This window comes from Hyperolius riggenbachi, chromosome 5 (genome assembly GCF_040937935.1).
Source record: "Hyperolius riggenbachi isolate aHypRig1 chromosome 5, aHypRig1.pri, whole genome shotgun sequence".
In the NCBI taxonomy this organism is placed as follows: domain Eukaryota; kingdom Metazoa; phylum Chordata; class Amphibia; order Anura; family Hyperoliidae; genus Hyperolius; species Hyperolius riggenbachi.
This window is the reverse complement of record NC_090650.1, coordinates 100,767,771-100,795,136: the sequence shown is the minus strand read 5'-3', so window position 1 is coordinate 100,795,136 and position 27,366 is coordinate 100,767,771. Positions and strand designations below refer to the sequence as shown.

Sequence of the window (27,366 nt, the reverse complement as noted above, 5' to 3'; positions counted from 1 at the left end):
CTCGATAGGGGATGGTGCAGCTGTATGCAAATGCCCGGGCCTCCAAGGTCTCCCCCAAGCTGTAGTACTCCCATGGAGCCCCTGCAGATTATTAGTGGCATTGGAGCGCAGTCACCTATCTGGCCAACTCGCTCCCTCCAGTCTCCATCTTCCTAATGCCTATTTTCTGTGATCCGGGGATATGTGATTACATACATGCTGCCATGTAACGAAGAATAGGGAAGGCGAAGGCAGAAGGACACAGGGAGCACAATAGGTTGGGGGAGACCTAGGAAGCCCATCACCAGTTTTAGGACCACAGAGGAACAAGGGGGAAGTGGCAGTTGATTATTAAGATATAAAATCTCTTAAAAAGCAGTGTGTCGCAATAATGGATCCCTCTCTGATCAGATTTTGTTTATTTGAGGGTGTTGGGGTCAAGTACTTACTTTTCTCTGTCGCCATCTCCCCCTCCCTCCCCGAAATGCAGCCCTGGCTATTTTTTTTTATTTTTTTATTGCCATGAGGCCCTTGCCACACCCATCTGCATCACTGCAGCCCACCCCCAGCAGCTAGGCAGCTGCTGCCTAATTGGTGGCTGCCGAGCTGGGGTCAGGCCGCAGAGGTCACTACAGGCTCTGTCATTTTTACCTGAGCTACTTTTTAAGGTTCCAACTGATGATGCAATTCTGATACAATTCTGGTATAATTTTATCAAACCGATGTAGTAGAAGAGTAAACTGAGTTCATCTACTTTGAATAGATATTTTAGGAAGTCCCTCATGTTACATAGAAATGGTAAGGTTGTACAGTCAAGATTGTAATATTGATGGCCACCTTTATGACTATAGACAGTTGTTTATATAAATTAATTTTCAGTTCAGGTTTGCTGTAAAGTGTAAATTCATTTTTATTTTAAAAATTGCTGTAAAGAAAATTACATAATTGTTAACGTGCACAAACCGGGACTTGTGGTGTTGGTGGGTGGGGTCATGTAGAGTCCCCCTGAGGGAATATAAGTAAGGCTGTGCAGATGCAGACGCAGACTTTACTGTTCTTTCAAGGGAAAGTTTAGAAGGTTGGGAGCCCTTTACATACACTTGTACAGTTTAGGAGGACCTTGTATCTATTGAACTATCTAAGTTGGGATAATGGGCGGCATACCACCAATTTTGGCAGTGAAACGGCAAACATCGAATGACCCATCAGCTCATTATACCTACAGTTCAGTTTACCTGATTACATTTGCCATCTTCTGCCTCAGAGGTAGTGTCGCATTTTGCTGGTGCTCTAAAACAGGGGTCCCCAACCACCGGGCCGCTGCCCACTGCTGGTCCGTTGGCAGTTTTCCACCGGGCCGCGGCGGGTCTGTCATCTCGCCCCCAGCCCCTCTCTTCTTCGCAGCATCTCGTATTACAGCAGCGCATATTGTGGCTGCTGTAAGGAAGGAAGCAGGAGAGAGCGGTTCCTATGGTAACGACAATGCATATCACCGCTACAGGAAGCTGCTGCCCCGCTTCCTTCCCTCCTTACAGCAATGGCAATACGCGCTGCTGTAATACGAGATGCTGCTAAGAGGAGAGCGGCTGGGGGAATCTAAGAAAGGAAGCGGCCGCCTGCTCATAAGGTAACAGGAGCGGTGGCCGCGGGGGGGTCACTATACTAGCTGGGCACTATACTAGCTATACTGGGCACTATACTAGCTATATACTGGGCACTATATTAGCTATATACTGGGCACTATATTGGCTGTATACTGGGCACTACACTAGCTACAGGATCTTCTCAAAAAACTAGCATATTGTGATAACGTTCATTATTTTCTGTAATGTACTGATAAACATTAGACTTTCATATATTTTAGATTCAAATACACACAACTGAAGTAGTTCAAGCCTTCTATTGTTTTAATATTGATGATTTTGGCATACTGCTCATGAAAACTCAAAATTCCTATCTCAAAAAATTAGCATATTTCATCCGACCAATAAAAGAAAAGTGTTTTTAAAACAAAAAAAGTCAACCTTCAAATAATTATGTTCAGTTATGCACTCAATACTTGGTCGCGAATCCTTTTGCAGAAATGACTGCTTTAATGCGGCGTGGCATGGAGGCAATCAGCCTGTGGCACTGCTCAGGTGTTATGGAGGCCCAGGATGCTTCGATAGCGGCCTTAAGCTCATCCAGAGTGTTGGGTCTTGCGTCTCTCAACTTTCTCTTCACAATATCCCATAGATTCTCTATGGGGTTCAGGTCAGGAGATTTGGCAGGCCAATTGAGCACAGTAATACTATGGTCAGTAAACCATTTACCAGTGGTTTGGGCACTGTGAGCAGGTGCCAGGTAGTGTTGAAAAATGAAATCTTCATCTCCATAAAGCTTTTCAGCAGATGGAAGCATGAACCCACTTTTGAACCAGAAACAGTGGCAGAAGCGCATGACCTGGGCTACAGAGAAGCAGCATTGGACTGTTGCTCAGTGGTCCAAAGTACTTTTTTCGGATGAAAGCAACTTTTACATGTCATTTGGAAATCAAGGTGCTAGAGTCTGGAGGAAGACTACAGAGAGGGAAATGCCAAAATGCCTGAACTCCAGTGTCAAGTACCCACAGTCAGTGATGGTCTGGGGTGCCTTGTCAGCTGCTAGTGTTGGTCCACTGTGTTTTATCAAGGGCAGGGTCAATGCAGCTAACTATCAGGAGATTTTGGAGCACTTCAAGCTTCCATTTACTGAAAAGCTTTATGGAGATGAAGATTTTATTTTTCAGCACGACCTGGCACCTGCTCACAGTGCCAAAACCACTGGTAAATGGTTTACTGACCATGGTATTACTGTGCTCAATTGGCCTGCCAACTCTCCTGACCTGAACCCCATAGATAATCTGTGGGATATTGTGAAGAGAAAGTTGAGAGACGCAAGACCCAACACTCTGGATGAGCTTAAGGCCGCTATTGAAGCATCCTGGGCCTCCATAACACCTGAGCAGTGCCACAGGCTGATTGCCTCCATGCCACGCCGCATTGAAGCAGTCATTTCTGCAAAAGGATTCCCAACCAAGTATTGAGTGCATAACTGAACATAATTATTTGAAGGTTGACTTTTTTTGTTTTAAAAACACTTTTCTTTTATTGGTCGGAGGAAATATGCTAATTTTTTGAGATAGGAATTTTGGTTTTCATGAGCTGTATGCCAAAATCATCAATATTAAAACAATAAAATGCTTGAACTACTTCAGTTGTGTGTATTTGAATCTAAAATATATGAAAGTCTGTTTATCAATACATTACAGAAAATAATGAACTTTATCACAATATGCTAATTTTTTGAGAAGATCCTGTATATACTGGGCGCTATACTAGCTATATACTGGGCACTATATTAGCTGTATACTGGGCACTATATTAGCTGTATACTGGGCACTATACTAGCTATATACTGGGGCACTATACTAGCTATATACTGGGCACTATACTAGCTATACTAGGGCACTATACTAGGGCACTATACTAGCTATACTGGGGTAACTAAACTCCCTATACTGGAGCAACTATGCTAGCTATGCCCCCCCCTCCCAGGAATCCACTGCGCACGACACTGTCCACTAGGTCGCACGCACCGGAACACCACATTTTATGCAAATGTATACAGCTTAACCACGTAAGGACCAGGGTATTTTCTTCTGATCGGTGCTGCGTGGACTCTCCAGCCCGCAGCACCGATCAGGAAATAGCCAGGGCGATCAGACTTCCCCCCCCCCCCCTTTTTTCCCCACTAGGGGGATTTCCTGCTGGGGGGGTCTGATCGCCGCCGGCTACCCGCACTTTCCGGGGGGGGCTCTTCAAAGCCCCCCTCCGGAGCGCTTTCCGCCCTCCCCGGCTTTCCCTCCCTCTCCCTTACCCTGTGAGTGGCGCAGGACGGAGTTCCGTCCTGCGCCTGATAGGATAGGCTTCTGCCTATCAGATGCCGGCGATCCCCGGCCAATCAGAGGCCGGGGATCGCCGATCTACGTCACGTGTGATGTAAACAGCGGGGATTTCTTCCCCGGATGTTTACATTATGCGTGCGAGCCGCGATCGGCGGCTCGCACACTGTTCACGGAGACAGTCTCCGTGAACTGGCATGGAAAGGCCGCTCGATCGAGCGGCTGTTTCCATGCTATACCACTAACGACCCGCCGACGCCTATCGGCGTTAGGTGATCGTTAAGTGGTTAAAAAGGCTGCTTCTCTGGCATTAGAGTGGTCCATTTTTAAACTACATAAAAGTAGCACAAAACATTGTATCAACTCAGTATTATTTGCATCTCATTGGCCTTCCCTATTTGTTGCAACTCTTCGTTGTGCAACTATATCTAATAATGCTGTAACTGCTTGCGTTGCTTTCTTCTGAAAGGCGGAACATGGCTTGTCTTAGACCACACACTTGTATATCTGCTTACCAGTACATTAGGAACAAGACCAGTATACGTCCCGGTGTGCTGAATTCGCATTGCCTTCAATAAGCACTCAGACCTTAGAAGAGATATGAAAGATGACTCTTGTCCCCACTACAGAAGCCAGTATTTTGAAAACCTGAGTCAATAATCTTCACAGCATTTAATCCTTATATTTAAATGTATTTTGTTTTTATTATTTTTGTTTTTGAATGTCAGCTACCAATTGCTCCCCAATCTGACTCAATCAATGCCTCATTCTCTTGTGGACACCTCATAAGCAGCTCAGGCTTGTAGTCAATCAACTTGTATTCAAGCTGTCAGCATGTAAATGTTGACATTATCCAAACCAGACCATTGTCTTGTTTTCAGAGTAGACATCTGTGACTCTGGCTGCTCAACAGAAATAGAAAAGCTAAAGCTCTCCATAGACATCAGCAGGAATGAGTTAACCCCAGAAAGATCTTTTTCCTGAGCATGATAGTTGATGCCTATGAAGGGGAAATGCAAAGGTATGTCCCCCAAAAGCCTGCTTATATTAGGAAGGTGCATGGGGGAAAGGCGGTAAGACTGTAGACTTTGGGGAAAGGAATCCAACAAGGGGTGATGATCTGTTTTTGAAGGATCTAAACTGCAGATTTTTCTGTAATACAGTATGATCTTTTTATAATAAACTCTGATATAGTAAACATTTGGATATAGTAAACTACCTCTCCAGGTCCCGGCCAATCTCCATTATAAGCCTATGGGAGCAACGTCTGGTATTGTAAACTCTGATATAATAAAACTTCTGTTACAGTCAACATGTTTTTTGGCCGTAAGTGATGCTGACTCTGGATATAGTAAATAGTGGGTGGCGCACGCGTCATATGTCATTGTGATACTCATGGTAGGCTGGTTGCAAGTGAGTTTTTGTAGACCAGAACAATCACACCAGTGCTGGATATACAGTACTGTACAAATAAGCAGCCTGGGGAAAAAGAGGAATAATGTGAACATAAACAAGAGAATGAAGCTTCCACTTTGCAATCACCAATAAAAGTATTGTCACATCCTATGGGATTGTACTCACTCCCGGGCATCTCTTCCCTTGTTAGCGATGACCCTCCTGGTAGCGCGTGGAGCGCCGTACAGGCTATTTTCATTTGTAGTGAAGATCAGAGCTGCAAAACTAAGAAGAGTGGAGAGTAGAGTGTTAAGTCCCTCCCACAGAGGTATCCGAACCATTTGCATTACAGATGAGAGTTGCTTATTATGAATGGCTGCATTCAGAAGAGAGGCTTCATGATTGGCTCAAGTGTGAGCAGAACGTTTTGCAGGACACGTGCTGTAAGTCTCGCCCACTGAGGTATTGGAGCTACTCACAGAAAGTGGCAGTAACTGCTGCAATTTTAAAGAAGCCTGGATATTGTACCAGCAATTTGTACAGCCTGGCTATGCAGCCCTAAGGTATACTTAACCTTGTAGTCCACCAAATGTGCAAGTGCTTGTACTGTACCACCAACGGGAGGACAGAGTTGCTTTTTTTGCAGCAGAGAATGAACCAGGGTATGCTGGGCCATTTCTAGGACAATTTCTGATATAATAAACCTCAAGGGACCAGGAAAAGTTGTTTACTAGAACGAGATTATACTGTAATGCGGTATTAAAGAGAACCCGAGGTGGGTTTTAAAAATCCTAATTGCACAGAGAGGCTGGGTCTGCATATAATGCCCAGCCTCTGTTGCTATATTGTTCTTCCCCAGATGCCCCCTGCGCTCTGCTTGCCCCCATAAATCAAACCGCCGTGCTAGCGACACACAGTGTGTTGATAGCCCGCTGTTTACATGGCCACTGTCACTCTCTGCCACTCCCCCGCCTCCTCTATGCCGCTGCTCCCCGCCTGTGTCCCTTCCCTCCAATCAGCAGGAAGGGACGCAGGCGGGGAGCGGCGATATGGAGGGAGGAAGCCGGGGAGCGGCGACAGTGACAGTGGCCATGTAAACAGCCAGCTATCAACCCGCTGCGTGTCGCTAGCACGGTGGTTTGATTTATGTGGGCAAGCAGAGTGCAGGGGGTGGGGGGGGGGGAAGAACAATATAGCAACAGAGGCTGGGCATTATATGCAGACCCAGCCTCTGTGTGCAATTAGGTTTTTAAAACCTACCTCAGGTTCTCTTTAATGACCACCATTATTATCTTACAGTTTTGACTGCTGTGTAAGGATAGTACTACACTGAAGATTACGCAGCTTCCACGCATCTTTTTTAGGCTAGTCTGTTAGCCATAAACCTCCTCAGATATGTTCCAGTCCAGCTACTTTTCCCTGTACTGAGAATGACTACCCTACAGTATTTTCCGTCAATGCAGCCCCCTCCACCTTTTTGCTTATACTGTCCTGGGAGCAATCCAGAGCAGAATTGGTGCATATATTGTCTAGTTAATGTGGTACATTTAGCTGCATAGTCAGTGAGCAAATGTCCACCTACTCCTGACTTAAAGAATATCTGAACTGAATTGGAAATTTAGTGTGTGGGATAAAGGTCTTACTGCTGCTGATTGTCTTCAAGATTCCCCCTATTCCCCATTCTGCATAGTTTTAATATTCAACTGCCCGGGAAAACAAATTCTGGTGGCTGGACCTGTAACTGTGCGTGAGCTCATATGCACCGGGCATGTGTGGACTCTGAACTGGGCATGCCTAGTAAAGTGAGCACTTGTGCCTGAAGGGAAGGCAATGAACAAAATAATTTCCTTTCACTGGGCATAGGTGGTTCAGAACTTGCACATACCCAGCTCAAATGGCATACTTTATGGACTATAAACTTCCAGGACACCAAGAATGGAAAAAAAAAAAAAAAGCAAAATAGGAAATAGTTTTATGTACTAAGTGCTTTAAGTATTTGTTTTAATCCAGTACCAGGTCAGTAGGGAGGTATGGTTTCATCTCACAGAGGATTAATTCCCCCCGCCTTGACCATGTGACTGAAGAGTACTTCTGCAACTTGAAGTGCACCGCTCACCCCGGCTATAAGTCAGTTTAGGTCTCACATATAAGGCGAACACTTTTATAGAGTGAGTCAGACCTAAATTTCTCAACTTATAGCTGAATATATATGGTAATGCATAATTGGTTTACAAAAGTGTTATGTTGAATGCATAAAAAAGAAAAATTGTGTCAAAGTCAATACTTAAATGTTGAGGGCACACTTTAAATGAAATGTAACGGAACTACACAATGAGCCTGATTTATTGAGGCATACCTAGAGATCTATAATAAGCAAAGATATGGACTTCCGACTAATTTCGAGTAGCAAGCTACTCGGAATTTAAATGCTAATAAAGCGCTGATTAATCAGCTGTGACCACGGGGACGGGGGGTTAAATTTCCCAGAAGTCTGTGCTCCATTACGCATCATAGTAGGAGAACAGTGAGCCGCATTCCACAACTACCGCGCTTACTCCTTCAGGCTTACTGTTCTCCTGTGATGCGTAATGGAGCGCATACTATCGCGCAGCCTTCTGGGAAAGTTAACCCCGCCACACGTGGTCACAACTGATTAATCAGCGCTTCATTAGCATTTAAATTCCGAGTAGCTTACTACTTGAAATTAGTTGGAAGCCCATCTCTGATAATAAGCTATCCTACAAATATCAATTGCCTTAATTGAAACGTGTCCACTCTTAAGTGATTCTGTGATTGCAGTTGCTTGCAACCTTCACAGCATTTTTTTTTTCAAACAACCCTAAAGGTGGCCACACACGATACAATAAAATGATCTGATTTTACAGTAATTTGATAAAAACGATCGCATCTCTCGAAAAACGAAAGCTTTTTTTTCATTCAACTGAAAAATCCGATCGGATTTCCCGTTTTTTTCCGATTTAAATCGATCCGGAATGCCAGATATTTCTCTTCAATTTCTACTAAAGATTGTATGGTGTGTGTTGGATTGTTCATTTATTAATACACACACCCTACCAATTTTCTCAGAGTTTCCAATCATTTTTATCATAATTGAGGAAAAAATTGAACATAGGTGTGTGGTACATTGGTCATTTTTTTGAAATGTTACAATCAGTCAGGAAAATGAATTGCAATTCTTAAATTGAACAGATATTTAAAAAATTGTATGGTGTGTGGCCACCTTAAGAATAATAATAAAAAAAGTTAGTAACCTGTCAGCCAACCCACAATAGTAGAGCGTTTTGCTGGATCACATGATCTTCCCATTGGCGATGCCTGGAGTCCTCTGGAAAGTAGAAATGATTAATCAGATGCTAATTGTTGTGGCTTGCATGCAAATGTAAACTGTGGGCAGGCTGGGAGCTTTCCAAATCAGCTGGAAGTGCATTTGACTGGCCCAGATTGAGGCTGGGAACACACTAGGCAGTGCGGGTAAGGTAGCGTTTTGATGCATATGCGTTTTATGCATTTTTTTGTGCTTTTTCTGGGCATTTGCCTTTTGCGTTTTTTTCCCCACACGCGTGTTTTCTTGTTTTGTGTGCGGTTTAATATGTTTGCGGTTCGCATATATAAATCGTATATGCAAATCACTAGAGCGTCAACAGGAAGCCGAAATGCATCATCAAACTTGTTTTTATTTTTAAAAAAAAACCGCATATAAAGACGCATGCAAAACGCACTAAAACGCAATGCCTCTGCGTCACCATTGACTTTCTCTATGTGCGTTTTGACAAATATGCAATAAAACCAGCGGTTTTAAAAACACACATAGCAGAACGCAAGTATATGCGTTTTTTTCCACACGACCCATCAACTTGCATTATGTGCGTTTTCTGCAACACTAGCGTTTCTGCCTAGTGTGTTCACTGCCTTAAGCTGCATACAATCTCATTGACCATCTCTACTGAAGAGGCCAGTAAGTACACCAGGCTCATACAACCTGGTGTAAAGCCGTGATGCACAGTGTGTCATATAATAAATGGGTTATGCCCATGTAAAGCTGAGCTTCTGGGATCAGGTTTTTTTCACTACCTCTTGCATGCTGGATACACTTTGAAGATTTCACATTGCAGCCGCATTTGCTTTACTTAATTAATCATATTTGTTTTCAGGCAGCGAAAATTTGCAATAACATGCTGTTGGCTATTAGTATGATTGGCACTTCCGAAACCATGAACCTTGGAATAAGGTATGTCTTGTATGACTTTGCAAGTTTACATATTTTGTTTTAACCTTGTCAAATGTGTTCTACCGTCTAACACACAGTGCTGCCCATAATTATTCATACCCCTGGCAAATTTTGACTTGAAGTTATTTTTATTTAACCAGCAAGTAATTTTTTGACGGCAAATGACAAAGATGTCTCATAAAAGATAAGACAATGGCCTCAATTCACTAAGATCATGCTGGAGATAATAAGGCAAGAGAAAACTTATCTTAACTCTTCATTCCTTAAGTTACCTCCTCTGTAGTTAATTTACCTCCTCTGTAGTTATTTTCACATGCAGTTAATTAACAGCCTGTCTTTAACTCTGGAGTTATTTTAAGGATTGAAGAGTTAACTTAAAGAGACTCCGTAACAAAAATAGCATCCTGTTTTTTATCATCCTACAAGTTCCAAAAGCTATTCTAATGTGTTCTGGCTTACTGCAGCACGTTCTACTATAACAGTCTCTGTAATAAATCAATGTATCTTTCCCTTGTCAGACTTGTCAGCCTGTGTCTGGAAGGCTGCCAAGTTCTTCAGTGTTGTGGTTCTGTGATGAATCTCCCCCCTCCAGGCCCCTCTCTGCACACTGCCTGTGTGTTATTTAGATTATGGCAGATTCTCTCTTCTCTATTATCTTTTACAAGCTGGATAAATCGTCCTCTGAGCTGGCTGGGCTTTCACATACTGAGGATTACAGACCAGGGCAAAGCTGTTTGCAAGAAGAAAAGAGCAGCCTGAAACTTCAGTGCATGAGAGCAGAAGGGGGAAAGAAACACACAATGATCTCCTGAGATACAAAAGGAAGGGTGTATACAGCCTGCTTGTGTATGGATGTATTTTCTATGTGTGGACATACTGTACATCAACCTACTTCCTGTTTTGGTGGCCATTTTGTTTGTTTATAAACAAACTTTTTAAAACTGTTTTTAACCACTTTTAATGCGGCGGGGAGCGGCGTAATTGTGACAGAGGGTAATAGGAGATGTCCCCTAACGCACTGGTATGTTTACTTTTGTGCGATTTTAACAATACAGATTCTCTTTAACCACTTCCCTACCACGCTATGTTTTGCTGATCGGTGCTGCGTGGGCTCTCCAGCCCGCAGCACCGATCAGCTAGCAGCCAGGCCGATCAGACTTCCCCCCTTTTTTCCCCACTAGGGGGATGTCCTGCTGGGGGGGTCTGATCGCCGCCGGCTGCTTGCGCTTGCGGGGGGGGGGGCTCTTCAAAGCCCCCCTCCGCAGCGCTTCCTGGCCTCCTTCCCCTTCCTTCCCTCCCTCTCCCTCCCCCTGTGAGCGGCGCAGGACGGATTTCCGTCCTGCGCCTGATGGGATAGGCTTTAGCCTATCAGATGCCGGTGATCCCCGGCCAATCAGAGGCCGGGGATCACCGATCTCCTCTACGGCGCTGCTGCGCAGCAGCGCCGTATACATGTAAACACCGGGGAAGATCTTCCCCGTGTGTTTACATTTACCCTGCGAGCCGCCGATCGGCTCGCAGGGTGTTCACGGAGACACCCTCCGGGAACTGACATGGAACGGCCGCTCATACGAGCGGCCGTTTCCATGGTATACACTTCTGGATTCAGGGGCGTGTATATACGCTCCGAGAATCCGGAAGTGGTTAAAGACAGAAGAGTTAACTTTAGGTTTGCCTGAGGTAAAATGTTTCCTTAATACTACATGCCTTATCACCATGGTAACAACTCTAGAAGAGTTATTAAAGACAGGAGATAATCTTAGTGAATTGAGGCCAATGTACAATAGGCATTATTGTGGAAAAAAAAAACATTTCTCAACTTTTATTTACATTTGAGCAAAAAGTGTCCAGTCCAAAATTATTCAGACCCTTCTCTATAACCAATAGAACAGCCTTTATTGGCTACTACAGAATTCAAACGCTTCCTATAATTGCAGACCAGCTTTTTGCATGTCTCCACAGGTATTTATGCTCATTCACCTTTAGCAATGAGCTCCACATTTTTCAGGTTGGAGGGTCTTCTTGCCATCACCCTGATCTTTAGCTCCCTCCACAGATTATGTGCGGTTCACAAGAATGTATGGCACAAGCATAGAATGCTCCCGGCAATGGGAGAGCAATTGATGGAGGTGAATGGGATATTGCATGTGTAGTAGCCCATGATCAAGCCGGGTTGGAGATTTTTCTGAGGGGGACAGTGGCACAATGGAAAGGACCCTAAAGACACTGCTTACCTGGGGCTTCTTCCTGCCCCCCATATTCAATGTCCACTTTTTCGTCTCAGTTCAGGTGTTTTTTAATAGCATACGTTAGCAAGCAGCTGGTTGTGACATTTTGGTGGTGGTAGGCAAACACTTTATAACAATGTTGTAAAAAGGAGTTTAAATGCTTTATATTTGGGTGCTTCCCCCCCCCCCCCCCCCCAACTTCAATTGGTTTAAAGGGTTACCCAACTTTGGCTGCATGCTTGTTTAGGGTCTGTGGCTAAAAGTATTAGAGGCAAAGGATCAGCAGGATATCCAGGCAACTGGTATTGCTTAACCACTTAACGACCGCCTAACGCCCATAGGCGTCGGCGGGTCGTTAGTGGTATAGCATGGAAACGGCCGCTCACAGGGTAAGGGAGAGGGAGGGAAAGCCGGGGAGGGCGGAAAGCGCTGCGGAGGGGGGCTTTGAAGAGCCCCCCCCAGAAAGTGCGGGTAGCCGGCGGCGATCAGACCCCCCCCCCCCCAGCAGGACATCCTCCTAGTGGGGAAAAAAGGGGGGGGAAGTCTGATCGCCCTGGTTATTTCCTGATCGGTGCTGCGGGCTGGAGAGTCCACGCAGCACCGATCAGCAGAAAATCCCGTGGTCCTTAAGTGGTTAAAAGGAAATAAATATGGCAGCTTCCATATAACTTTTCACTTCGGGTTCTCTTTAAGTCATTGTAATCACTAACAAAAGAAATTTCAATTTTTCCTGAGAAAAACACAGTGCCTTTACTTTAGCTTTGAATTTTGCAAGAGATGATGGCAAACATGGTTTCAACTAAAGGTAGCCACAGTACATCTAGCGATTTTGCATCGAGTGACTAAGCGATTGACTTTATTCAGCGATCAACTATTGAGTGATTTACCCAGATATTGGTCAATAGTTGTCGATCAAGCAAAGTGGGACACACTCTATTCAATAAAATGATTGAATCCGATGGTCGATTGAGCCACAAAATCGCTAGATGTATGCAACTTAAGAGATGGGCATCAAAGTTGCATTCAATCACTGGGTCAGTCCAAGAGTTACTTGAAGAACAAAGAATTGTTTACAGGTTTACCATTCACTTTTGGTTCAGCACTTAATATACTGAGCACCGTTTTAGGGCTTATTTACACGAAGGACGAATCTGCAGCATTTCCCTGCCTGCTGCATGGGGAAACGCTGCCCATCCTTCTAGTAGCTTGCTGTCCGCATCGCACTTCGGTGCAAATGTGGGCGGCATGCTGCAGAGTTCTGCAGCACACATTCAAATCACTATAGCCTTGCATGTCGCAGCTTAGGCTTTCGATATGCAGCAGAATGGGAGGCACAGCCGAATCCGCAACGGCTGCGCCTCCCAATGGAAGCCATCCTTTACTGTTCTAGTGTTAGATGGTTTTAATTTGTCGCGCTATTTGATTGACCTAAATCTATATACACAAAGTATTGGAATTCTGTAACTTCTTTTCCTTGCATTCCTTATAAACGTTCAACCACTTCCGGACCACGGTAATTGAAATCTACGCCCTGATTGTGGCTACTTATTCCTGCCAGGACGTAGATTTCAATTACCGCACTTACACGGACCTGTCGCTTCCGGTTCGCTCACTCACCGATGCAGGCCCCTCGCTCTGCTTTCGCTATGACGGCAGAGCTCTGTTAGTCGGTCAAGAGCCGATTTCACAGGCTCCTGACTCTGTGATCACTGTGAGCCAATCTCATTGGCGCACAGTGATCACAGGGTCAGGAGCCAATGAACTCGATTCCTGACCGGCTCACAGAGCTCTGCTTTCATAGCAACGGCAGAGCGAAGGGCCTGTGATGACGGATGAGCATCTGGTTCGTGGGGCAATTTGTAGGTAGGAGCCGGGTTTTGTTACCAGCAGTCTCTAGTCCTTAGGGGGCCAGAGACTCCTAGGACGCAAGTGGTTAAATAGAATAGGAGGCACTAGGGTCTCTGCCCGCTCCAGCCAATTATTCCTGCAGCACGTAGGGAGTTTCAGCACAGTCTTATCCATACTGTCACTGTGTTAGCAAATTAGAATAGAGCTTACTATTTTGAAAATTCTTCCTGGTTAGAAAGAGAAATATAAATATGATTGTAAAAAACATTAAATTAAAAAAAAACTTTTGCACCATCAGTCGTTATTTATGGAAATTTTATTGCAAAATATGATTTCCCTTTAAATGTAAACAAACCGTTAACATATTTAAATACCTTTTAAGTTTTATACTTACTGGATGTATTCTCGCTGGATTATTTTGTATACTGTGCAGTAAGATTGTGTTTGTGTTATGTTTTGACAGCTTTCATATTTATCATCCCCAAGCAGATAGCAGTACGTGTTAATATATTAGCTGTATATTGGAATATTCTTATGGCTATCTGTTCCCTTTCATGGGCACATTTAATGCTCTCCATTCCGAACACCGTTTAATGCATAGCCTCTCTCTTAATTAACATATTGAGAACGAAATTTTATTGAAACCCGTAGATGTTAAACTGTCTTGACCTATGCCGTTGTCACAAAGTAATTGAGATAAAATAGAAATTTGTTTTGCACCAGTGATAATTGATTTATCAATATCCCTAACAATAAATGCAGTAAAATGGAATGGGCCTAACTTGTGGAAATATAACTGCAGATCTTATTAAGAGAAGATCCGGAAACAAATATGATTTGTGAAGCATTCAGGATTAACCATGTACTAACTTGAAATGTAGCCAAGAAGTTCAAAAAGTGGTAGGTCTGCATGCTAAGAAACCTTATCACCCTATATGCAGCTTTAGTTCAGCAGAACAGAGCTCTAATAATGGTGGTTCTGCAGATTGTGATACAAATAGGGATGTTTATTTATTGTATTTATGAAGCGCCAACATATTACGCAGGTCTGAGCATTAGTTAAAATTACAGACAATATTTAGGGGTGACCTACAGGAAATAAGACCATACAGGAATACAAGAAATAACAGATCATGCAGCACAGTATAAGTACAAGGTAATGCTTAGTCAGTCACTGGATGGGAGCATGGGGATTAAGCAAGTAGAGTTCACTCAAATGCATAGCATGGGTGCACAGTAAGGGAGGTGCATGGTCAGGTAGGAGACACAAGGAGGACCCTGTCCGAAGGCTTACAATCTAAAGCAATGATGGCTAACCTTGGCACTCCAGCTGTGGTGGACCTACAAGTCCCATGAGACATTGCAATACTTAGAGACAGCTCTAAGCATAACTCGGGGAGGCATGATAGGATTTGTAGTTTTGTCACAGCTGGAGTGCCAAGGTTAGCCATCACTGATCTAGAGCAAGTAGGGACATTAAAAGTTCTCTGACCTCTTTATTCATGCAGAACCACTTTTTGGTGTGGGTATTGGGGTGGGAGGGGGGGGGGGGCTACTTTGTATACCGAATGCCTTATTAAGGCTTTTAAGTTATGATTTAAAACCAAACTTAAAAGATGTGAAAAATTATAATGCACTGTGAGAGACAAGTCGGCAAGGGTGGGGGGGTTGCCATATGCTTCAGATCCTCCTTGAACATAAGGCCCCTGCCCATATTCCCCACTGAAACCTTTGAATGTATTGCAGCTCAACTGTCAGCAGAAGTAAACATCAACATATTGCTCATATACCGCCCCCCAAAAAATGGTCCAGCCTTTCTTAAGGAAATATCTGAACTCTTATCCTGCGTAACAGTGGAACACCCTAGATGGATCATCCTGGGAGACTTCAATGCATGGGTGGATGATCACGACTCCCAGCTAGGAAGTGAACTACTTCTCATAATGAATGAACTGGGTTTCTCTCAGGCTATCAACCTCCCCACCCATACGAAAGGGCACACCCTGGATCTTATATTTCATTCCGGACTTTTAATATCACACATGGATATAAACCCAGTGGTATGGTCAGACCACCACACCATCCACTTCTCTCTGACAGCACCAGCGATAAAACACAGAGGGAAAGAACTCATAAAATACCGTTCACTGAAAGATGTCTCACCCCAGCATGTTCAGAATATCCTCAACTTCGACGCATTAACCAATCATTGCGCAGACCCAGACTCCATGGTCCTGATATACAACCATGCAGTGTCATCTGCCTATGACGCCCTCGCACCATTTCGCATCAAACGATCTACACCACTTCACCATGCACGGTGGTTTGACAGCTCACTAAAGGACCTAAAGAAAGAAGTGCGCAGACTAGAAAGGAAGTGGCGAAAATCTCAGAATTCAAAAGATAAACACACCCTTGTCTCTCACCGGGAAAGCTACCAAAATGCGATCACCAAGAAAAAATCCTCCTACCTATCACAGGAGATCGCAAAGGCCGCCAACAGACCAGCCCAACTATTCCGCACAGTTGATAGACTATGTAATCCATCCTGTCTAAAACCCACTATAACTCCCTCAAAGGAGCTATGTGAGAAATTTGCCTGCTACTTTGCTGACAAAGTATCTTCTATTCGGTCTCTCATTCAGTCCACAGCACCCAAGACTCATGCAACTAATGGAAATAGCTGCAAAAACAACCTAACACCCTGGACTGATTTCAAAAGTATTAGTGAGGAAGAGATCTCAGACATCCTCTGTCGTCTCCGCCAGACAACCTGCGACCTGGACCCTGGACCAACTAAACATATGCTGAAATGCCCTGACCTGCTTGGTCCAGCATTTCACAAAATAGTAAATTGCTCTCTGCAAGCAGGGAGGTTTCCTACCTCTCTAAAAGAAGGAATCATCAAGCCCCTTCTTTAAAAACCTTCCATGGATCCAGATGCTATGAGCAGCTACAGACCTGTCTCCAACCTCCCCTTCTTAGGTAAAGTTATTGAAAAGGCTGTCTATCTGCAACTTGAAACCAGGCTGTCAGTAAACAACATCCTGGACCCTCTACAATCTGGCTTTAAGAAACACCACAGCTGTGAAACAGCCCTCATCCAAGTCTGCAACGATCTGCTCATGGCAAGGGACAGAGGGGAATGCTCCATCCTAATCCTGTTGGATCTCTCAGCTGCTTTTGATACAGTTGACCATGAAATCCTGCTTAACAGACTGCAGGAGTACTGTGGCATCAGTGGATCAGTCCTCCAGTGGTTCAGATCATTCCTGACTGACAGAACACAGAGAGTATCCCTAGGACCTATAATGTCCAAACCTGCACCTCTACAATTCGGAGTGCCACAAGGATCAATCCTATCCCCTCTGCTGTTTGCAATCTACATGTTGCCACTCGGTACACTTATCCAACGACATGGCCTGACGTACCACTGCTACGCCGATGACACACAGCTATACCTGTCCTTCAAACCTGGTGGAACAGACCCTACCCCAAAAATAAACTCTTGCTTAGCTGAGCTTCAGGCATGGATGAATGATAACTGGTTGAAACTGAATGCTGACAAAACTGAGGTCCTGTTTGTCCAAAGCCAGTGCTCGCCATCAAAACAGCTCTATCCTAAAGCAACACCAATCAGGATTGGGAATTCAGACATAAACAGCTCCAACCTTGTGCGCAGCCTTGGCGTACTAATCGATGGGGAATTGAGTTTCAGAAACCAAATTTCATCTGTAGTTAAATCTTCCTTCTTTCATCTGAAGAACATTGCAAAGATTAAACATCTGATTCCCCCAGAGGATCTTCAAACCCTAGTCCACGCCTTCATCACATCACGGCTGGACTACTGCAATGCCCTTTATGCTGGCCTCCCCAAAAAAGACCTGCGTCGCCTGCAATTAGTGCAGAATGCTGCTGCCAGATTGCTAACAAACCAGCCTCGCCACTGTCACATTACACCGATCCTTCGCTCACTGCACTGGCTACCAGTAGAATGGAGAATACTCTTCAAGATTGGACTGCTGGCATTCAAATCCCTGCACAATCTGTGCCCTGGATACATGAAGGACTTGCTGAAGCTGCACCACACCTCTCACAACCTCAGATCAGCAAGTTCTATAAACTTGGTCACTCCCAGAGTGCACCTCAAAAAATCTGGAGACAGAGCCTTCTGTCATGCTGCCCTACTCTTTGGAACTCCCTACCACACCCAGTAAAGACAGCACCATCCCTGGAGCTATTCAAATCCAGACTGAAAAGCCACCTGTTTAGCCTGGCATTTCCAGATTTATAAAATTCTTCCTCTGTACCACGATGGTCGGAGCCATGCTTATGCGCTTTGAGTCCCGCGGGAGAAAAGCGCTTTACAAATGTTATTTGTTGTTGTTGTTGTTGTTGTTGTAGTAGACTTACTCTGTTGTGCTTGCATGCTTTTCAGTGGACAGCACTCTTTTAGCCGGGTGCTCCATCTGGCTGATTTTGGTGAGCTCCCGGCTGTCATCAGCTCGCCTCCTCATCCTTCTCCTATACTGTAAGCAAAGTTGTGCTGGCCCTACATTCCTCCATCGCGCCCCACCCAGCTACTTTTTCATGCCACCCGTCTGGAAAAAGTTTCTGGGGAGAACACTGGGGCAGTATGCACTAGGCTGACTTTCACATTTCCCCTACTACTGCTCTAACACTGCACCAGCTCCACATTATCAGTTAAATAGCTGCCAGACGTGGTACGTCATGCAGTGATGCCATTCTTGGCCCTGGACAGGATTTTTTGGATAGGTCTGCAGTTTGAAGAAAGACTGGTGGTAACCAGTTCAGGAACCAAAGAACTGATGTAGTCACTGTTTCTCTATAAAGAATGCGGTCTCTACTCTATAAAACAAATATATTCATGCTGTAGCTGTTAATGTGTTTCTTCTACTTGTAGATACCCCTGGTAGCTGTCTCTGGCTAAGCTGTGTGTATACAGCAGGTGAACTCTGCTTTACTACTGGTTGTCCGCTTTAGCCAAGTTTAACAGATTGGAGAGTTACCAGCCAAACTGAGCTAGTTTTAAGGATTAGAGCTACATGTATAAGCACCTTCCATGGAGGATGAAGACTGCCTCTGGCAAGAATGAAGAGCGTGTATGTAATCCCGCTGCCCTCCCCGACATTGGCTTAAGACCTGCTAGGCTGTATCTTTAGAGATGTAATAAAGAGGGGTTTTGGGGAGGGGAAATTGTTTGACCATAATTCACCCATTACACCACCTTCACTAGGTAATTTTTACCCAACCGCCACCATTGTATCAAACAATTCCAAACGTGACAGAGTTGACGTGAAAAATGTAAGGATTATTTTATTGATTGCTCAGTGACTATACCAAAATGTAAAAAGCGTGTCAAAGCACAGCATATAAAAAACAGCGCTGTTGTACAAAAACTGCGTCACACCTCCAACCAAACACTCCACGGAGACACACCACACGCATACGGGCCCACAGAGACTGTAGCAGGTCTCAAAACCTCAGGTCACAGGTCCAATGATGAAGAGCAAAGTTCCTCCTATTTGCGTAGCGAAGCAAGCAAAGCACTGCAAAGCAGTCCGCAGTTTGGAAGCACAGTCACTCAGGACTTGTTGATACTCACACCTCTGGCAGCTTAAGTGAGATCCGAGGCTTCAGGACTTTTAATACCTCTCTACAGGGGCCCCTGCATCTGTGTTGTATTGTCCCCCATCCACCGACAGGCTTCCCATCCGCGCCGACATCTCAAACAAGACTGTAGCAATGAGATTTCCTCTCAGGCTCTCGGCGTTCAGTTGTGCTCTGCGGTCGTCCTCCGCCTCTGCACTACTAGAAAAGAAAATATTTCCTCTTCCGCTCGGTATAGCCTAGCAGGGCCAGCCGGTTTGGTTCCCACACGGGGTGGTCAGCATCAGGACTTGAGCCTGTCAACGGCGAGGAACGCTCCGTGGTGCGCCAGATCGGCGGTGCAGCCGCAGCACAAGCCGCCTACTAGTTTCGACCGGCGTTTCCGGTCTTCCTCAGGGCGTGGCCTATTGTGTGGGGGCCAATCCTTTTACAGGTTCCTTTGGCTCCTCCTCTACTACGCTGGTCAGGTAAGTGTGACTGCTAACCTCATCCCACCGGAAAACATTCATTTTTCCCATTAGTTCCACTGCAGTTCTTCTCACACTCGCCCATCATTATATGGACACACACATAGGTCCTATTTCACATTGAGTTTTTCTCGCCAGCAGCTAAACATACAGATCCGTGGCAGAGGGTAAGGAAAAGAGGAAAAAGAGGAGAAAGAGAAAGAGAAGAGGGAGAGAAGGAAGGATGAGGATCGGAGGATGGAGGGCAGGGGGGGGGAAGGAGGGGGGGGGGGTTTCAGCGAGGGAAGGGGATTATACAGAAGGGGGGGGGGCAGGAAGGGAGGGGGGAAGGGGGGGCCGGAAGAGGGGGAGGGAGAAGCAGGGGAAAGAGCAGGGGGGGGGGGTTTAAAGGGAAGAGGGATGGACCACACTGATCAAGGATCTTTAGAGATATTTGATGCCTGAGCCATCCCCGAGTGCATTGTTCTCACACTCGCACTGCTCCCCGGAATCCTCTCTGTCATGTGCCATGCATCGTTCCACCTCCCTGCTCCATAGAAACAGAGCCTAGCGCCATATGTGTACAGAAGTCATCCCTGAACTGTTGCATGAAGAATTGAGTCCCAATTCCTCTGAGAGACCGTAATTGTAAGTGTGTGTGTAGCTTAGGTTGAGGGAATTGAAAATGCAAACCAGCCAACACTTTGCTCACCCAAGGGTTCTGCTTCTGTTCTTCTTTATATTCTACATTACATTTCTGCCTCAGATTGTACTTCTAAGCTACATGGGAAGGAGCTAATAAAAGTCAGGCTTCTGGACTGCGTAATATTCAGAATGTGTTGTCGATGGATTTGAACTATTTTTATTTTTTAACCTGGCTTTGCCTGGATCATGAAATGAGCTCTGGCAAACCTATTTTCAGCTTATTTTCTGCATAAATAGCAAACTCTGCTGTAGGAAACGGTTCTCACAACCTGCTGGATTATTTTGAGTACTGTGGTTCCCTTCATGAAAGACTTACACTAGTAAACACTGAAGGGGTACATGCAACAGCACAGCTCCCCTTTGGGCATGTAGTCATTTTAGTAGCATAGCCAAAATAAAATGCACTTGTTTGCCCTACCTGATTCTGAAGGCTTAAAGTGAACCCGAGGTGAGAGTGATGTGGAGGCTGCCATATGTATCTCCTTTCAAAGAAAACCAGTTGCCTGGCATTCTGCTGATATTTTGTGGATCAGTAGTGTCTTGAGTCACAACCCTGAAATAAACATGGTGCTAATCCAGTCAGACTTGAGTCAGAACACCTTATCTGCATGCTTGTTCCAAGTCTAAAGCTAAAAGTATTGGTGACACAGGATCAGGGGGACAGTTAGCCAACTTGCATTGTTTAAAATGCAATAAATATGGCAGCCTCCATATCATGCTACCCTCAGGTTCCATTTAAAGGAAAGATGTTAACACAACTGGTTACATCTACTAGTTAAAGTGGCATGCAGGCTGTCCTGGTTTTTTTTTTTTGCCTTTCAATCTTGTGTTAAAAGTGACCCAAATCTGCATAGTAGGCAGGCAGCCTATTTACCTCAAGAGCATTGGCATTTGTCAGAAATACAGCACTACAAAGCCCTGGCACCTCCCTACAGTCAGGTGGGATTCAGGCTATGGACTTCTTACCAACTCTCTCCCCACCTGGTAACTGCCTGGCCTCAGTATTAATGTAGATTGTATGAAATGATATCACTGGCATTTAGGAGGGAAGTGGCCATCATGGAATGGCGGTGCCATTGGTTGGAAAGTGGTGTGACAGGGCAGGAGAGAGAATGGCTGGAGTTCAGAACCCCAAAAATCCAGCCAAAGCACTTGCTCCCTGGGGCTCGGTATACAGCAACCTGTGTAGTCGTTACATATCATACAGCCTTCTCAAAACATTGCTGCCATGCAGTCTACTTCAAGCTTGTTTTAAATGTTTTTGCAAAATAAAGTTAATATGTTTATAGAAAAATACAAGAGACTTCAGCTGGACACCCTTTTCTGTTCTAGAAGACAATGTACCACTCCTGCAAAGTAACTACTTCAGTCTTTCTGGGCATTTTAGAAGCACAGCTAATGCGCTTACTTCACCCAAACAGTACACTGCCCGGCTGATATGACTACCAGCACAGAATATAAAGTCCTAACACCTCTAAGAAGCTTTATACATTTGTGGCTTTCCAGACTGGGCCCCAGTCTGGCCCCAAACAAAACAAAAAAACCCAACAAGGTAAAATGAAAGCAACAGAAGAATGAATTAGTAATCATGAAGCAACACGGCGATCCTGTACATAGTTGGAGAATCTTAACCACTTGAGGACCCACCCTTTACCCCCCCTTAAGGACCAGCGCTGTTTTAGCTGATCTGTGCTGGGTGGGCTCTGCAGCCCCCAGCACAGATCAGCGTGCAGGCAGAGAGATCAGATTGCCCCCCTTTTTTCCCCCCTATGGGGATGATGTGCTGGGGGGGTCTGATCTCTCCTGCCTGCTGTGGGTGGCGGGGGGGGGGCACCTCAAAGCCCCCCTCCGTGGCGAAATTCCCCCCCTCCCTCTCCTACCTGCTGCCCCCGGGAGATCTGGGCTGCACAGGACGCTATCCGTCCTGTGCAGCCTGTGACAGGACGTCCCCTGTCACATGGCGGCGATCCCCGGCCACTGATTGGCCGGGGATCGCCGATCTGCCTTACGGCGCTGCTGCGCAGCAGCGCCGTACAAATGTAAACAAAGCGGATTATTTCCGCTTGTGTTTACATCTAGCCTGCGAGCCGCCATCGGCGGCCCGCAGGCTATTCACGGAGCCCCCCGCCGTGATTTGACAAGAAGCAGCCGCTCGCGCGAGCGGCTGCTTCTTGATTAATTAAGCTGCAGCTGGCGACGCAGTACTGCGTCGCTGGTCCTGCAGCTGCCACTTTGCCGACGCACGTTATGAGTGTGCGGTCGGCAAGTGGTTAACAAAGACACCCCTGTTTTCTTCAAAGGATACCTTAGCGCTAATTTAAATCTAAAAATGATGACCTATGTTTGTGTGTATAGGCATAGGCTTACCGCACCTCCCGTGGCCTGGCGTCTTCTATGGTTCGCCTGCTGTGCCTTCTGTTCTGTATATCCTGGTCCGTGCTCTTTGACCCGGACATACTGCCCTGCGCATGCACAGTGTGTCCTATTGGGCTACCTGTGTCTGTGCTCGCTGGGAACAAGTATACTGTATGTGCGCATGCCAGTGCGAGGACGAACTCGGCGTGCACGCACTCCACCGGCGAGCATAGTGACTGTCCAATAGGACATACTGCGCATGTGCAGCGCAGTATGTCCAGGTCAAAGTACGCCGACCAGGATATACAGAACAGGCGGCACAGCATGTGAACCATAGAAGATGGGCCACTGGAGGTGTGGTAAGCCTATGCGCACCTACACACACACACCCACCCACCCCATCCTTTTTAGATTTATATAAGGTATCCTTTCAAGCCGAGCAAGACACTAAGGGCCTATTTCCACTCCGGTGTTGTCCCCTTTACTTTATCAAGCACGGTACCTGTGTTGCAGCCAAATCGCTATTACCATGCCATGCACGGGTATAGAGATGCGGATGCGTGCTGCTGTAAACGAATGTGATTTGGACAGCAAGCCAATTGACGGAATAGAAAGAGTTTCCCCATTCGAATTGCACGCACTAGTGGAACTGTACACTGAAAAACTGATGCCTTTTAACTGATCAGTTGTTCTGTAGCAGTGCATCGTGTGAAAGCTTTTCAGTAAAACACATGTAATGTGTACTAAGCCATAGGGAAACATGGATATTACCTTTACTTGGGCTGCGCATCAGTTGTCCATTCAGTTATAACTGACAGCAACTGATTTAGTGTGAAAGGATCCTTAGGCTTCGTCAGTTGCTTCCAGTTACAACTATTTGCCTATGGCCGCTTTCACACAATACGGTGAATAACTGATCAGTTAAAATGCGTCAGTTTTTCAGCGTACAGTGTAAAAGAGCTGACCCTAAGGCAGGGGTCACACTTGTCTTTCAGTTTCTACACTTTGCAGAAAACTGAAAGACAAGTGTGACCCCTGCCTTACAGCAGCTAATGTAATTTATAGAGAAAACTGACAAATTGCACAAGATGTCAGTTTTTTTTTCTGCATGCGAAATCTGCATTAAAGTGTGACCTTGCTTATTGATTAACATGAGTTCTCAGTTGAAGTCAGTTTTTCTGTGCAGAAAACGCGTACGAAAGCCGGTAAGTGTGACCCCTGCCTAAAGGCCAAGGCTCTGCAGGTTATAACTCAAGGAGAAATTCAGTCACTCTTTCAGGATATTGAGTTACACAAAAGAGAAACCGTGACCAAGAATTGAACTTCATCCCAATCAGTAGCTGATACCCCCTTTCCCATGAGAAATCTTTTCCTTTTCACAAACTGATCATCAGGGGGCTCTGTATGGCTGATATTGTGGTGAAACCCCTTCCACAGTGTGATGTCAGGACCATGGTCCTGACAGTTTCCTGTTTGTGAACCTCATTGCATCGTGGGAAATAACAGCTGCTTACAGCTGGATCCAACTGCCAAAAACGCAAGCAGCATCTCCCTCCACTAACATCACCTACCAGCAGTAAAAATGGCACCATGTGGTAAATGTCCGAATGTAAATCAGGGAGAGGAAAGATTTTACAATGAACAAACACTAAATGACTAAATCATTTATACATGATTATGAAATGAAGCATTTTTATTACATTATTTTTACTGGAGTTCATCTTTAAAGAGAATCTGTATTGTTAAAATTGCACAAAAGTAAACATACCAGTGTGTTAGGGGACATCTCCTATTACCCTCTGTCACAATTTCGCCACTCCCCGCCGCATTAAAAGTAGTCAAAAACAGTTTTAAAAAGTTTGTTTATAAACAAACAAAATGGCCACCAAAACAGGAAATAGGTTGATGTACAGTATGTCTACACATAGAAAATACATCCATACACAAGCAGGCTGTATACAGCTTTCCTTTTGAATCTCAAAAGATCATTTGTGTGTTTACCTTCTGTCCCCTTCTTCTCTCATGCACTGAACATTACAGGCTTCCTGCAGACAGCTCTGCCTGTGCCTGTGTTTGTAATCCCTCAGTATGTGTCAGCCAGCTACTTTCACAGCCTAATGCTGGGAATACACGGTTCGTTTTTGCCTTCGTTTAAACCTTCGATTCGTTCGGTAAACGAATCGAGTGTTGAAAACGTATGTGAAAATAGTCATAATCTCATTATAGTTTCGATTAAGAGACCCCAAAAACGAACGACTAGTGATCGAACATGTTTGATATTATCTCTCTTTATCCATCTAATCGAGCCATTGGTAGGCTTGATGGCTGTTCAGATCGATTATATATTCGTTTATGCTAGTCCGTCCCTGTAAAAAGGGATTTTCGTTTCGTTTCTTTGCAGCCTTCGATCATTGGAAAAACGAAACCATCAGAATCGAAAAAAAAAACGAAACCGTGGGTGGTGATATTAACCGTATGACCGATTATTTCGGGATCGAAAAGGACAAAAGGCACAATCGAAACGAAGGTTTAAACGAAGGCAAAAACGAACCGTGTATTCCCAGCATAACAGAGGAGGATTTTTATCCAGCTCTCTTCTATCACTGATAAGATAGCAGAGAAGCTGCTGGCTTATGTAAATAAAACACACACTGGAGTGTGCATAGAGGAACAGACCAGCACGGAAGAGTTGGCAGCCTTCCAGACACAGGCCGACAAGTCTGACAGGGGAAAGATACATTGATTTATTACAGAGACTGTAATAGTACAAAGTGCTGCAGTGAGCCAGAACACATTAGAATAGGTTTAGGAATTTCTGGGATGGTAGAAAAAACTTTGTAATTTTTGTTACAGAGTCACTTTAAGACTGGTTTGCAAGAAATTTGAAATAGGCCTTCTATGTCAAACGAGAACACCATCCCTGAACCATGGTAGAGAGCTCAGCTCAGAATGTGCAGAGTAACAGTAAGCTTTATTGTGTGATTTTGCTCAGTACTTGAAATTTAAATTTGGCTATATATTGGTATTTTATTTTACCAGTTAATTATTACAAGTGAATTTAGCACCATAACTTCGATTGAAACTTTCCCATTTCCTTCCTGGGCACCTGAAAGGGAAGTGCGCTAAGCAGATAATAATTTTGGTAATTTTATTTTTGCATGGTTTATTTTGCTAGCTAATAATAGTTATCAATCTGCCCGTTCTCAGAGACCTGTTTTGAATGTTGTAAAAATGGAGGTGTCATTTGCAGAATGTTAATTGCTCAATATTTAGGGATAAAAATATTCCAAGATATTTCATCCCATTAGGCTTTCAAATAGTTAAAAGAGCAAATCACTACAATACTTTGATCAAGTGCAAGGGTATGGCCTCTGATGTAAATCAAGGTTTAACATAAACAAAGATACATTTAACAGAATTTTATCAAACACATTTAACAAAGACACTACTAGATTTATAATTGCAAATCGTATGTCATCTGCTAGTAAAGATATTGGGTCATATGCGATTTCCCTTTTTCACCTACGTTTTCGCCTAGGTGATATTTTCACAACTTGTAACAAAAAGTGCCTTTTACACCACCAGTAAACAAATACGCAAAATAATTTTGACAGTACTTTTTCACCTTTTTGGTACTTTTTACATTGGAAAGTGCTAAAAAGTTATTTTAAATTGGAGATGAAAAACAATCTCCTAGGAGGAAAGTCAGGAAAAAATGAATTCCATTGGGCCCAATGCAATTCACTGTTTCTCCTAGGAGAAATTTTCACCTACTGTAAAGTACCAAAAATTAGATGAAAAAGTACTGTCAAAATTATTGAGTGTTTTCTTGATTACTGGTGGCTTTTTTTCTTAGGCCCGGTTCACATTAGCGGTTGTTTGCCAAACGGACCGGATGACCTGACCGGATCCGGATCCGGATCGGAACCGTACGGTTCTGATCCGGATCCGATCCGGATCCGGTCAGGTTGCATCAGGTGTCCATCAGGATGCGATCCGGATCCGTTTGGCAAAAGTTACGTTAAAAACAAAAAAAATGTTGGGGTCTGGGAGGTCAGCAGAAGGGGGACCTGTGGAATCAGGCCCTCTGCTGTTTAGCACTCACCTCCACCTCCGACATGCTGCCAACATCTCCGGATCCAGCTGTGCTGCTCCACTCCAAAATGCTTGCCCATGTGTCCCCATCCAATATCGCCGCAACAATCCCCATAGGAAGTGGGGTAGAACATCCGGATTTCTCAGCCAGTGTGTTGTGCGCTCTCCGGTTCCCATTGGTGTGTATTGGCCGGATGGTGCAGTCCGGCTCCGCCCCGGATACGGCTGCCGGAGGAGCCGGATGAAAAAATAGCGCATGTTGGAACGGAGGCCGGAGCCCGGATCCGGTCCGGCTCCGGTTCGGCAGAACGGACGCATGTGAACGGACGCATAGGCTTTCATTGCTATGCCGTGCGTCCGTTCCGTCCGTTCTGCAAGCGGTGCGGCTCCGGCACGGCGATTCCGGAGGGCCACCGCAAGTGTGAACCGGGCCTTAGAAGATGTGAAAATATCACCTAGGAGGAAAAGTGAATTGGATCGGGCCCATTTTGTACTCTTCTTTTTATCTCAAAG

The 27,366-nt window shown here is 44.9% G+C and overlaps 1 protein-coding gene across 2 annotated transcripts in view; it reads left to right on the top strand.

Moving 5' to 3' along the window:
- The window catches only part of HIBADH (3-hydroxyisobutyrate dehydrogenase), a 235,397-nt gene that overhangs the window by 184,539 nt on the left and 23,492 nt on the right, over positions 1-27,366 (top strand). For both annotated transcript variants that reach the window (XM_068236060.1, XM_068236059.1), the window contains exon 6: positions 9,469-9,545. In XM_068236060.1, the coding sequence (XP_068092161.1) occupies positions 9,469-9,545 (77 nt within the window). The remainder of the gene's footprint in view (positions 1-9,468; positions 9,546-27,366) is intronic.